The sequence below is a fragment of the Odocoileus virginianus genome, chromosome 16 (assembly GCF_023699985.2).
Source record: "Odocoileus virginianus isolate 20LAN1187 ecotype Illinois chromosome 16, Ovbor_1.2, whole genome shotgun sequence".
In the NCBI taxonomy this organism is placed as follows: domain Eukaryota; kingdom Metazoa; phylum Chordata; class Mammalia; order Artiodactyla; family Cervidae; genus Odocoileus; species Odocoileus virginianus.
Window position 1 is genome coordinate 15,453,759 of NC_069689.1, and position 12,101 is coordinate 15,465,859.

Genomic DNA, 12,101 nt, shown 5'->3' on the forward strand with positions numbered 1-12,101 from the left:
CCAACAAAATGCTGAATCGCAATTACCCCTTTCCCTTTGGAGAAGAAAATGGCAACCCACTCCAGTATTCTTGGCTGGAGAATTCCATGGACAGAGGAGCCTAGTGGGCTATGGTCTATGGGGTCACAAAGAGTCAGACTCGACCGAGGGACTACCACTTTCCCTTAGAATTGTCATAAAAGTAATTATCGTGGGTTATCTCAAAAGTACAGTTTCTGCTTTGATTTCTGTCTGGATACAAACCTGCTCTTGATGAACTCTATAGTTAGCATGTTATGGGATTATTTAGGGAGTCTTCTGAGCAGTGATTTACTCCCTTCTCCCCTCTTTCCTCAGGGAATCGCAGACACGGCTCAGACCATTTACGAAACCGCCGCTCGGGAACACGAGAGCCGGGGGGTGACGGGCGCCGTGGGGGAAGTGCTGCGCCAGCTCCCCCCAGCCGTGGTGAAACCTCTGATCGTTGCCACAGAAGCGACATCGAACGTCTTGGGTGGCATGAGAAACCAGATCAGACCAGATGTTCGGCAGGACGAGTCACAGAAGTGGCGCCATGGGGATGACTAATGTTTCAGACGAGATTCTTGATGAAGACAAGGGTGGAGATGTGGAGCAGAGGGTCCCCCCGGCGACTTCAGATGGAACTCATTTACTGTTATCGTGCTCATCTCAGGAACAAAACCATTTCTTAGTGAAATAATTTAGTATCAAAGCAACATGCAACCAAAACCTTTTGACATTTTAGGGCTAGTTGGTACTTGCCAGTAGACATGTTTGGTGGCTGGTGTCAAAAGTCCGTAAAGCATTTGCTGCCAAGTTAGTAGAATGCTTGCTTTTATTAAAATGACTGTAATTTTCCTTGTTACAGACAAGCTATCATTGGAAACCTCCTTTTACAGTACAGGGTGCTCAGAAACGTTTTGAGTACTTTGAAAGCACTATATTTATGTTGCTCCAAGGAGTTGATTTTTCTCCATGTTTAAAGAGAATCACAGCTTCGAAACTTTCATTAAAAATGAGAGACAGAAGCAACAGGGAAAATAAAGCAAATAGGATTTTCAATATAAATATCAGTGAGGAAAAAATAACCCAGTCTGTTGGATTTAGTGTTCACGCAGTCAAGAACGTCGTTTCCATTTGCTCAGAAAATCCTTCTATGGAAGTTTGAGAACGTGAATGTCGCAGACTTGTTCTGTTGCGTTGCACTTTATTATGTGTATGTGTGTGTGTGTGTTTAGATTAATACAAGTCATGTGCTATATTCTACTTGTAATTTACAGAGTTACACAAACTATAAGGAGGACTAAGTATGAAGGTTTTTGGCAAAGGAAGGTAACTCAAATGTAGTAACTTTCGTTTATTCTAAGTATAATGAAAATGTCATTCTATAATGAACTGGGGCCCATATAACTGTTTATTTGTTCAGATTTAAGCAGGTATAGTGCAAGCTTATTAGGGGTGTGTGGAAAGGGAGATTGAAAGTGGTTTTTACTTTTTTGAAATTAACCAAAAAAATCCTCCAAATATGCCCTAGTCAGCTATTTTGAAGCACCATTTTTACTTGGTTAACAATGTACATTTTGATATTCTGTCAGGAATGAATAAAGTATTTTTATTTAAAGGTAAAGTTGTTTTATGCTTCCATGAATAGTTTGCTTCTCTTAGAGCATATTCATAGATGCAATGCTAGGATTTACTCCAAAATCCTTGAGAACACTTTCTCAAAATTGATTTTGGTTAATATTAAGCAGATCATTACCTAGATGTGAGAAGGAAATTGTTCTCCAGAACTCCTTCTCTGACTTTAGATTAATATAGCAGAAAGAAAACATAGGATTTTGTATTCATCCTGTATTTAAAGTGTCATGATGTGAACTCTCATTTCCTGGAATTGGGGGGATGTCATCGAGTTGAAGTTGAATTTCAGAAGTACTTTCAGTTTGGGGTTTGAAAAATGACATTGGATCAGTTTCATTCTTGAAATTTTCTACAAGAAAGCAAAAATCCGAACATTTAAAATTGGTAAAATTTTGTTAAGTAGCGTTTAAGTCTGTCTTGTTCTCTTTATACTGCTGAAAAACTTGAACGGCCAGTGCTCAGAAAACCACCTATTGAAGCGTCAGAGGACCATTTGTTACTAGACCCCAGCTGGATGGAGCTCACCTAGAATGTGGTCCTGAGTAAACACGAATCATAGCTGTTTACTGTATGAAGCTTCAGCCTGCTTCTGGGGTGCTTTCCGGGCACCCTTGCATCAATCCCAGCATTTTCCCTTGCACAGAACATGCTGGGTATGATATGTGTGATAAGGAATCAAACTGAAAAATGCTCAAATTTAAAAATATAAAATCTCCGTAACTTTTAAATATATTTTCCATACTGTATTTAATTGAACTTAATTAGTATAGGGAGAAATAATCATCCTCTTCTCTGTACTCTGAGTTGCAGATGGACCCACTTTTTGACAAATTGGGTTTATAAGTCCCATTAAGCATATCTTTATTACGTAATTTCCATGGCTCTCTCTTCTGCCCTCCTGTACCTGCTTTTGATAGAATCCACCTTTGGGATCAGAAACCTTGTGTTTCAGAAAGATTTAGTGTCAAGGCGCTGTTCATGGTCACTTTAACCAAGATGCTCTTTACCTGAGATGTTTACGTGGAAGAACTATGTGTGTATTTGAACACTTTGCCATTGTTAAATATCCGTATTTTTTTTCTTTTTTAATAGTGTCTTTTCTAACTTTTACACCATGCTGACACTGTAAAGAGTGTGGCAGGATGCTTGTGTGGCCGGGTCTGTGACTTACCTAGTGGTGACTTGGCCAAGACATTCAGCTCTAAGCCTCAGTGTCCCCCTCTGTAAACGAAGGGGCTTCTTACGACAGCAGAGATTTTCAGACGATTGGAGCATATGCACGTGTGCGAGCAAGCGTGCGAGTGTGAATGATGGTGTGGGGTGTAGCACTTAGTCGTGGGTCCCAGGCCTGTGACACCTTGAACATGGCATTGCCAGAGTCCTGGCCGTATGACACCCACGGAAGCCCCGGCTCCTCCAGGTCTCTGCTCTCTCAGACCAGTGTGTTTCTGGACGGTGCCTTCAAGGCTGACCTCTGAGTGGAGTAGACGGCATGTCCGTGTATCGCTGCATTGAGTCCGTGTGTGTATCTGCCTGCGGGGCCAGGTAAGCACGCTTGATCAGGAAGCGTCAGTGAGTTTCAGAACCTCACGGGGTTGCAGGAACAGTAAGACCGCCTTACATGATAAAGGCAGCAGGGGCCATGGTGATGTCTTCTCTTGATTCGGGCTGATTGGGATCCCCCGATTTCTCTGTCTGTCCATAGATGGCTATCGTTCACTAGTACAATGTCCGCTCAGCACTCGCCTTTTAGGACAGGTAGGATGGCATGTTTTTTGTCGATATCATAGCAAAGACTTCCATTTTAGTAAAGCTTGAGTCCAATTTGGATTTCCACTTAAGCACATGTATGTAACGTCAATATTTTTATAATACAGAACTCAAGAAAAAAAAAAAATCTTCCCAAGTAGCAGTGTGCCTAAAATGGCAAAAAGACAAAAAACTAGTATTTCTTGCTCCTGCTATGTGTCACTTTTAAATGCTGTTGAAATAGTTTCAGTTTTTAAGGGAATTACTTTTTAACCATCTCCTTTAAAAACTGTGTTCTGTAGGTTTGGTGCCTTTGTTCAGTTCTCAAACAGGCAAAACAACTACGTCTGCTGCTTGGGGGCCGCTTGCCGCCCTCGGGTACCGTCGAGTTGGGCCGTGTGCCCCAAATTTGCCCTCACCAGAGACAAGAGACAGGGCAGAGGTGGAGTTCAGCAGTTTTAAACCAGAAGTCCACACTTGCACTAGGTAGCTTTAGGATTAACAATTTATTATCTTAACATTAATTTAGATCTTATATATATATATATATATATATATATATAAAAGCCACGTGACCTGACTTCAGAATAGTCGTTTAACTCTGCTTTGCTTCAGTTTTCTCAGACCCCCGTGTGGTGTGTTTCCTCGGCTTCATGGGGACTGTGGCAGGGCTAGTGGTATGCGGCGAGCAGTCTATTCCCTGCTTCCCTTCACGTCCTCTTGACCGACCTAAGACATGGGAGAAAATGTCTGTAAACTTCTTTAAGCCTCTTGAAAGTAAAAGGCCCTATGCAAATACAAAGTGATACTTGGTGTCTGCAGATGCATCAATTGGATATACCCATTGGTACCGAATTGAATAAATCAAATATTAAGTTTGTGAGTCTCAGGTTAAAAAGCAAAGTTGTTTAGATAGTGTATAAATAGTGAAGGGGGGGTGGAAATCTTACCAAGAAATCTTGTTTCTTTTTACTGGAAGATACAGTCAGTCTTTTCATTGAGAATAACTGAGTGCTTTAATGCCAATTTATTTTTATCTCAATAGTTTCAGGATCATGCTAGGCACTCTGCTCCCTGTAATAGACTTTATATGCACAGTTGCAAGTCAGCCAGTTTTAATCAAAAGAATTTTCCTTTCATTGTAGTGTCTACAAGTCAAAAATAGAGAAGGCTTAGTACATCACGATTAGCTTCTTTGGGAGGGGCTGGGATAAATTTAAGTGAGTTTCAACAATTCATATTTTGAAGTGTCAGCAATTTTTAAAAACAGGTGTTAGACTTTTTTTTTTTTTTTCCTCCTGTACCCTGTCAGCCCCTTTGTTTGAAGCACACAGCCTCATGGAAGACACCAGAATGCTGTCTGATGTATTTCAGGAGATTGTAGATGTGATGTTGGCTGACTCACGGACATCTCCAGTGCTGTGTGTGTTGGGGGGGCGGGGTTGAAATAGCAGCCCCTCCTTTTAAGAATATGTTTACCTTGCTGTTTCACATGTATTTTGTGTATATGAAATGGCAGCTTCCAGTTTCTAGTTGGATTTGTCTTACATTGTTTGTATAATTTGCCAGTCACACAGGACTGTTTGCTTTTCCATTGCAAAATTTGGTAGGGACTCCAATTCAGCTCTTATGTTAATCCATCCTGATTTATTTTGGACATTGAATTGATCTCACCTCAAGTGAAAAACACATTGTGTATGTTGACTGTCGTTGTTGCTGTTTCCTCATGGAAGTAATTCTAAATGTAAATACTTTAAGAATACTGATGCTGTATGGTATTTTTGTGGAAATGTTAACTTGTTAGTGTGACTATTTAAAGTATTATGAATTTAAGGATATTCTTGAAGAAGATTAAAATATTTGCTCTTTGGAGTTTGCTTTAAATACTATGGTCTTTCTCCAAGAAATGCTCCCTGTATAAAAAGCCTGTTTAACATTTTTTGAAGCAGAGGGTAGGTCTGTGTCAGATCCTGTTCTTGGGAAATGGTCTTCCTCTGATCCTGGTACTTAGAGCAACTCTTATAGCTACCTGCTACCAATTTCTGAGAAATCAATATATAGGGTATATTCTGTTAGAGCTTGCCACTCCTTCCCCCTTTTGGATATTAATTGCTACATTAGTTATTTTATCTCTAAAATGTAGACTTGCAGCAAACACATTAGTGTTTATGAGGTCTTAGGGACCTAGATAAATACTTGAAAAATCTGTTCTTTTTGGAGGAATCTTATTACTTAGGAATATTTTAAAGAAATGTTTATTCTTAAAGACAGTACTTTGACAGATTCTTTGGTGACAGATCTCATTACATGACTGTTCACTTTGCACAATCAGAGAAAAGTCATGGGTCATAACACACCTCACACATGACTTTTTTCTAACTTTTTATTTTATATTGGGGTATAGCCAATTAACAAACAATGTTGTGAGAGTTTCAGGTGGACAGCAAAGGGACTCAGCCATACAAATACATGTGTCCATTCTCCCCCATACTCTTGTGAAATAGAGGGAAGCAAAGCTTTGTGAGGTGCCTGCTCTGAGCCAGGTATTGTATTATTTGCATAACCTCGTAGCCCTCAGTTTGTTTTCCAGAGGAGGAGACCGAGGTTCAGAGAGGTCAACGTAGTTGCTCATGGTCTCGTGGTTTGACTCCCAAAGGCCATGCTCATTCTAGGATTTCATTTAAGAGGTGCAGTTTTCTAAATTAGTGAAAACTTCACTAATAAGGAAACCAAGAAAGCAGTTTTGCTAAAAAAATGGAGGTTAAAGGCTCTTAGGAATACTTGAGTCTGACCAAGTTGCTTATCCTGCATCTTCACCCATCTCCCCTCCCCTGGTTGGGCTCCAGTCACAGTCATAAGTCTGGGAATGGGGCGAAATTAGAGTCCTTCCACTTAAAGTATCTTGCCCTTGGGGCTGATTGAGTCCTGTGGGTCTGTCCTGCACATTGTGAGATGTTTAGCAGCGTCATTGGGCTTACTCAGTACACACAAGTAGCACCTCCTCCCCAGTTACGTGAACCAAAAGGTCTCCAGACTTGGCCAAATGTCCCCTGGGTGGCAAAAAAGAAAAAAAAAAAAAAAAAACCCTGGTGCAAACTGCTGGGTTAAAAGCTCCCCTGGTAAAAATCATATGCAACCTGGAGTGAGAACAGTGCCTAAGAGCTTCCCCACATTACTTTCTAGAATATTCTGCCTGGTTCCTCCTTATCTCAGCTTAAAGATTATAATTTTCAGACAGGCCCAGCCACCCCTACCGCTCTATGGCTAGCACACACTCCAGTCAAGACACTTTGTGGCACATCTCTCATTTTAAAGTCAACGTGTGTTAAGTATTTGCTATGTGACTACTACTTTGTTCAGCCCTCAACAACATGGCATTCACGTTTAGTATCAGCTGGAGTCCTGGCAGGGAGCAGACAGCCACGGAGGCGACGGAGGGCTGTGTAAGGAGGGGACTTAGCCTAGGCGGGCAGGGGCACAGGAGACCCGAAGCACCTTGAGAGCTGACTCTGGGCCTTCCCTGGGGCTCAGGTCTGCGACTCGGTGGTGACGTCTGACGTTTTCCTGCTCGCCTTGACCGCAGGAACATGAGTCTCCTCCTCCTCTATCCCATCCATCGGGATACTGAGGCTAAGCCTCCTCGCAGGCCTGAGGGACAAACAGCGGCTCACAGATCCCGTAGCTGAAGGAGACGGCTGCCAGACAGTGGCTGTGGCCTTCGGTGGAGCCGAGGAGCCAGAGGGGCGCGGCGACTATTTCACCTCCTTGGGCTCCCACCCTCCCATCTGCTGGAGCTTCTCACAGGTTGAGCCTATAGCCCAGTATATCAAGCTCATCCTGGCAGAAAGCACAGTGGAGAACAGAGCAGAGGGATGGAGAACGGATCTGGAGGGGGGCAACTGAAAGCTGTCCAGCATTCAGACACAATTTGCCTTTATGCTATTGTCTTCATTGTGCAGATGATAACAGAGGCTTAGGATAAGTAACCTACCCAAAGCCACACAACGTGCTAGTTAATGAACATTAGTCACTGATGACAGTTCAGTTCAGTCGCTCAGTCGTGTCTGATTCTTTGCAACCCCATGAACCTCAGCATGCCAGGCCTCCCTGTCCATCACCAACTTCCGGAGTTTATCCAAATCCATGTCCATTGAGTTGGTGATGCCATCCAACCATCTCATCCTCTGTCGTCCCCTTCTCCTCCTGCCCTCAATCTTTCCCAGTATCAGGGTCTTTTCAAATGAGTCAGCTCTTCGCATCAGGTGGCCAAAGTATTTGAGTTTCAGCTTCAACATCAGTCCTTCCAATTAACAGCCAGGACTGATCTCCTTTAGGATGGACTGGTTGGATCTCCTTGCAGTCCAAGGGACTTTCAAGAGTCTTCTCCAACACCACAGTTCAAAAGCATCAATTCTTCTGCGCTCAGCTTTCTTTATAGTCCAACTCTCACATCCATACATGACCACCGGAAAAACCATAGCCTTGACTAGACGGAACTTTGTTGACAAAGTAATGTCTATGCTTTTTAATATGCTGATGACAAACCCCCAAATCCTAGCAGTTTACCAAAAGTTTTTTTCTCATTTACATCAAGTCCAGTCAGTGCTCCTGAGTATCTGGCAGCCTTCCTCTAAGTAGTGATGGAGGAGCCCAGGCTCCTTCCATCTGTGGCTCTGCCTCGCAGGAAAGAGCGGACCGCCGGGAGCTGGAGGCTTTTGCCCACATTCTAATGGTCAGAATCCTATCATGTGATCACATCCAGCTGCAAGGGAAGCTGGGGAATGTAGCCTTGCTGTGTGCGCAGGAAGGAAATGGGGGTTGTTAAGAAGCTAGCCAGACTCCTGTCAGAAAAAATAATACAACCTCAAAGTCAAGAATTATTTTTTATTTCGCAGCCTTTCTCAGCATTTGAAGCCTAGCAGACAGCCTCTCAGATAGCCCCGAGGGACTTCTCTGAAGAGGTATGAAAGGGGCCAAGGTAAATAGAAGTTTTTGCAAATACCAGGTAGCTGGACATCCAAAGATAGCTGTTCATTAAAGAAGACAAGCGTCTCAAGTTAAGGACTTCAGCACTTTTCTGTGTGGGGGAAGGTGCGAGAGTCTAGACTCCTTCGTATGATTTCTTTGGTGCGCCTCGGCTATCTGGGGTCAGTGCCTGGCGTTTTCTCATCCTGAGTCCCCTCGGGGTACGCACCATAGGGGCAGCTGCCGTGGCTGAGGGCATGGCAGCAGCAACCCGTTTGTCTGCATCCTGAATTTCCTCATCACCAGGGCGGCTGCAGTGGCTAGATGGCTGTAACATCGTTTATTTACTGATCGGCAGGCAACATTTTCCACTCACACCCTGCTACATGCAGAGATTTTAATCTGAGAATGTCTGATTCCAGACCCCTCCTCTTAGCACATGCTTTGCTGGAGTTACAATTAGTTACACTCCAAGGTAATTTGATACAACCAAAGTTGGACATTTTTTTCCCCTCCTTGTTTATTTACACTCCTGAAAGCAGTTCCTCATGGAGCAAACAAATTAAATTAGGCAAACACTGGCTGAGGGATGAGGCAGGATGGTATAATGTAATGGTTCTCAAAACTTATCAGTATATTGGAATCACCCGAGGAGCTTTTAAACATTCCAAAACCCAAGACCAATTAAATCATAGTTTAATGTATTAAATGTACTTTTTGAAGGTGTGTTTTTGAAACTCTCCAGGTGACTAATGTGCAGACAAATTGGGGACCACTGGTGTAGTGGCTAAGAATGTATATTCTTGACTCAAACTGCCTGGATATGAAACCAGGCTCCACTAGTTGTTAGCTGTGTGGCCTTGGGGAAGTTGCTTAACCCTTCTGTGCGTCAGTTTCCTCCTCTATAAAATGGAGTTAATAATAGGATTTTATGAGGATTATCTGAGTTAATGTATGCTAAGCACTTAGAATAGTGTCTGACACATAGTATGCACCATCTAAGTGTTAGATATTATAGTTACTGTTTCCTAAATGCCTGCTATGAGTAATGCCCCGGGGTAGACATGAAAGGTACATGTGTGTGTGTGCTGTCATGTCCAGCTCCTTGTGACCTCAGGGACTATAGCCCGCCAGGCTTCTCTGTCCATAGGATTCTCCAGGCAAGAATACTGGAGTGAGTTGTCATGTCCTCCTCCAGGGAATCTTCCCAACCCAGGGACTGATTGAACCTGCATCTCTTGGGTCTCCTGCATTGTCAAGTGGGTCCTTTACCAGTAGCATCACCTGGCAAGTCATATGAAAGATATGGTCCTGTACTTTGGGGAACTTGGAACCCACTGAGAATATATCAAAATCTAAGACAGAGTGGATATGGCCAATTATTCCAGCCATTTGTTCCGTATAAAATCAATTTGTTTTGCTTCTGAGAAATTGGGTGGCATTTCACGAAGCCAAGGGAAGGAGCAGTCACTCAAAATAGTCTTAGAATTGGAATTCCTGACTTTGAAGATGCCACTGGTCTCCTTTCTCACTGCCATCCAGACGTCTGCTTCCCTGGCACTAAACACAGAGCCGGGGTAGCCTTGGGAAAGCCAGAGGAGCCGGTTCCCTTTTCAGCCTGATGTTCAGGATTGGCTGGTTACAGGGAAATTTGACTTGAAGGGTACATCTTGGGTAGCACGTGGAAATAAAAGTCAAGGAGGGTGCTGGAGGCGAAGTCTTTGCGGGTTTGGGTTTTCTGAGGAAAATGAACATTAGCACATCTTTACAGAAAGAATTTCTAAGGCTGTCAGAAGAGGGCAAAACATTCTTTTACATTTAGATTTCATTGAGGTATAAAGGAAAACATGACTGCTCACTGCCAAGTACTAACGTCGCTTCCAAAACCTAATGTGAGCCTTTGTCAGCCCAGATGTGGCCTATTTATTTTTAGAGCAATGAAGACCTCAAGGCCATGGCTCAAAAAGCACTTCAGTTTAGTTCAGCTCAGTTTAGTCACTCAGTCGTGTCCGACTCTTTGCGACCCCATGAATCACAGCACGCCAGGCCTCCCTGTCCATCACCAACTCCCGGAGTCCACTCAAACCCATGTCCATCGAGTCGGTAATAGCATCCAGCCATCTCATCCTCTGTCGTCCCTGTCTCCTCCTGCCCCCAGTCCTTCCCAGCATTAGGGTCTTTTCCAATGAATCAACTCTTCGCTTGAGGTGGCCAAGGTATTGGAGTTTCAACTTCAACATCAGTCCTTCCAATGAACACCCAGGACTGATCACCTTTAGGATGGACTGGTTGGATCTTCTTGCACTTAACATTTAGTAAAAGTTATGGGCAATCCACACACCCCTCAAAAAACTATGCTATTTAAAAATCATCATCAATATCACCAATACTGGCTGCCCACTCCAGTATTCTTGCTTGGAGAATTCCATGGACTATCTCAGTTCAGTTCAGTTCAGTCGCTCAGTCATATCCAACTCTTTGCGACCCCATAGACTGCAGCAAACCAGGCTTCCCTGTCCATCACCAACTCCCAGAGCTTGCTCAAATTCACATCCATAGCGTTGGTGATGCCATCCAACCATCTCAAAAGAGTTGGACATGACTGAGAGACTTTCATTTCACTTCACTTCATCAATATCATAGCTCTATTTTTAGAGATCCTCTTTTCATATATGTAACAGAAATGTTATAATGAACATTTCTAAGGCCAAATAAATACCTCCCATTCTTCTTCATTTAAGTTTAAACTGGTTTTACTTACTTACTTACTCATCCCACCTGTTTTCTTTAAAATACTATTTTCTTCAAAACCTTCCTTAATCTTTCATACCGATTTCATTTTGAAAGTCATCTTTTTAGTGTTTATGTCCTGTTTGCTGAACTGCGGTTTCAGCCCACTTTCTACCCCAAAGATTGACCTTGAACTAGTCCCTTAACTTGGCTTCACCTCAGTTTCTCAATGGTTTTGATACTAACCAGGCTTCCCAGGTGACACTAACAGTAAAGAATCTGCCTGCCAATGCAGGAGACGTAAGCAGCACGGGTTTGATCCGTGGGTCAGGAAGATCCCCTGGCAGAGGAAATGGCAACCCACTCCAGTATTCTCGCCTGGAAAATCCCATGGATAAGGATTCTTGGCCTTCCCTAATCAGAAGAAATTCAGGCAAGGCTTTACCGGGGCCCCTGCAGTAGTTGCAGGAGGGAGTGAAAACATGTAACAGGTTTGCTTGCTTGCTCTCAAGAGGGTGCAAGCTGGGTCCTTTTATGGGGTGAAGGGTAGGGGTGTGTCCAGGGATCAAGCTGGAGGGCTGATTTAGGTGGTTTGTGCCCCACCGCTTAGGTGTACATGCAAAGGGCATCGCAGGACCCTGATTTTTCTCCCAACACCTTGTTTTTGCTCAGACATGGCAGTTGAGTTTTTGGTCTTTTTCTATCTTTTGTCCAGAATTTGCTCCACCTGCAGCATGCGAGCAGTTTCGTTTTTGTTTTTTTTCCTCATGCAGTTATTTTTAGACCCATATAGTTTCTTTGTATTTTGTTGTTCAAGGAAACATTTTTCCTGGTGTAAGCTTTGCAACTGTAGCATATATAAGAGATGCTGGTGCAGAAAGATCTACCCTGGAGGAGGGCATGGCAACCCACTCCAGTATTCTTTCCTGGACAATCCCCACAGACAGAGGAGCCTGGTGGGCTACAGTCCATAGGCTCAGACAAAGTCAGACACGCCTGAAGTGACTTAGCACACACTC

At 43.3% G+C, this 12,101-nt stretch overlaps 1 protein-coding gene across 5 annotated transcripts in view; it reads left to right on the forward strand.

The window, feature by feature from the left end:
• The window catches only part of ATG2B (autophagy related 2B), a 74,719-nt gene extending 69,460 nt beyond the window's left edge, over positions 1-5,259 (forward strand). For all 5 annotated transcript variants that reach the window (XM_020899130.2, XM_020899129.2, XM_070477875.1 and 2 more), the window contains one exon: positions 337-5,259. In XM_020899130.2, the coding sequence (XP_020754789.2) occupies positions 337-567 (231 nt within the window). In that variant the 3' untranslated portion in view covers positions 568-5,259. The remainder of the gene's footprint in view (positions 1-336) is intronic.
• The last annotated feature ends 6,842 nt before the right edge of the window (positions 5,260-12,101 follow it).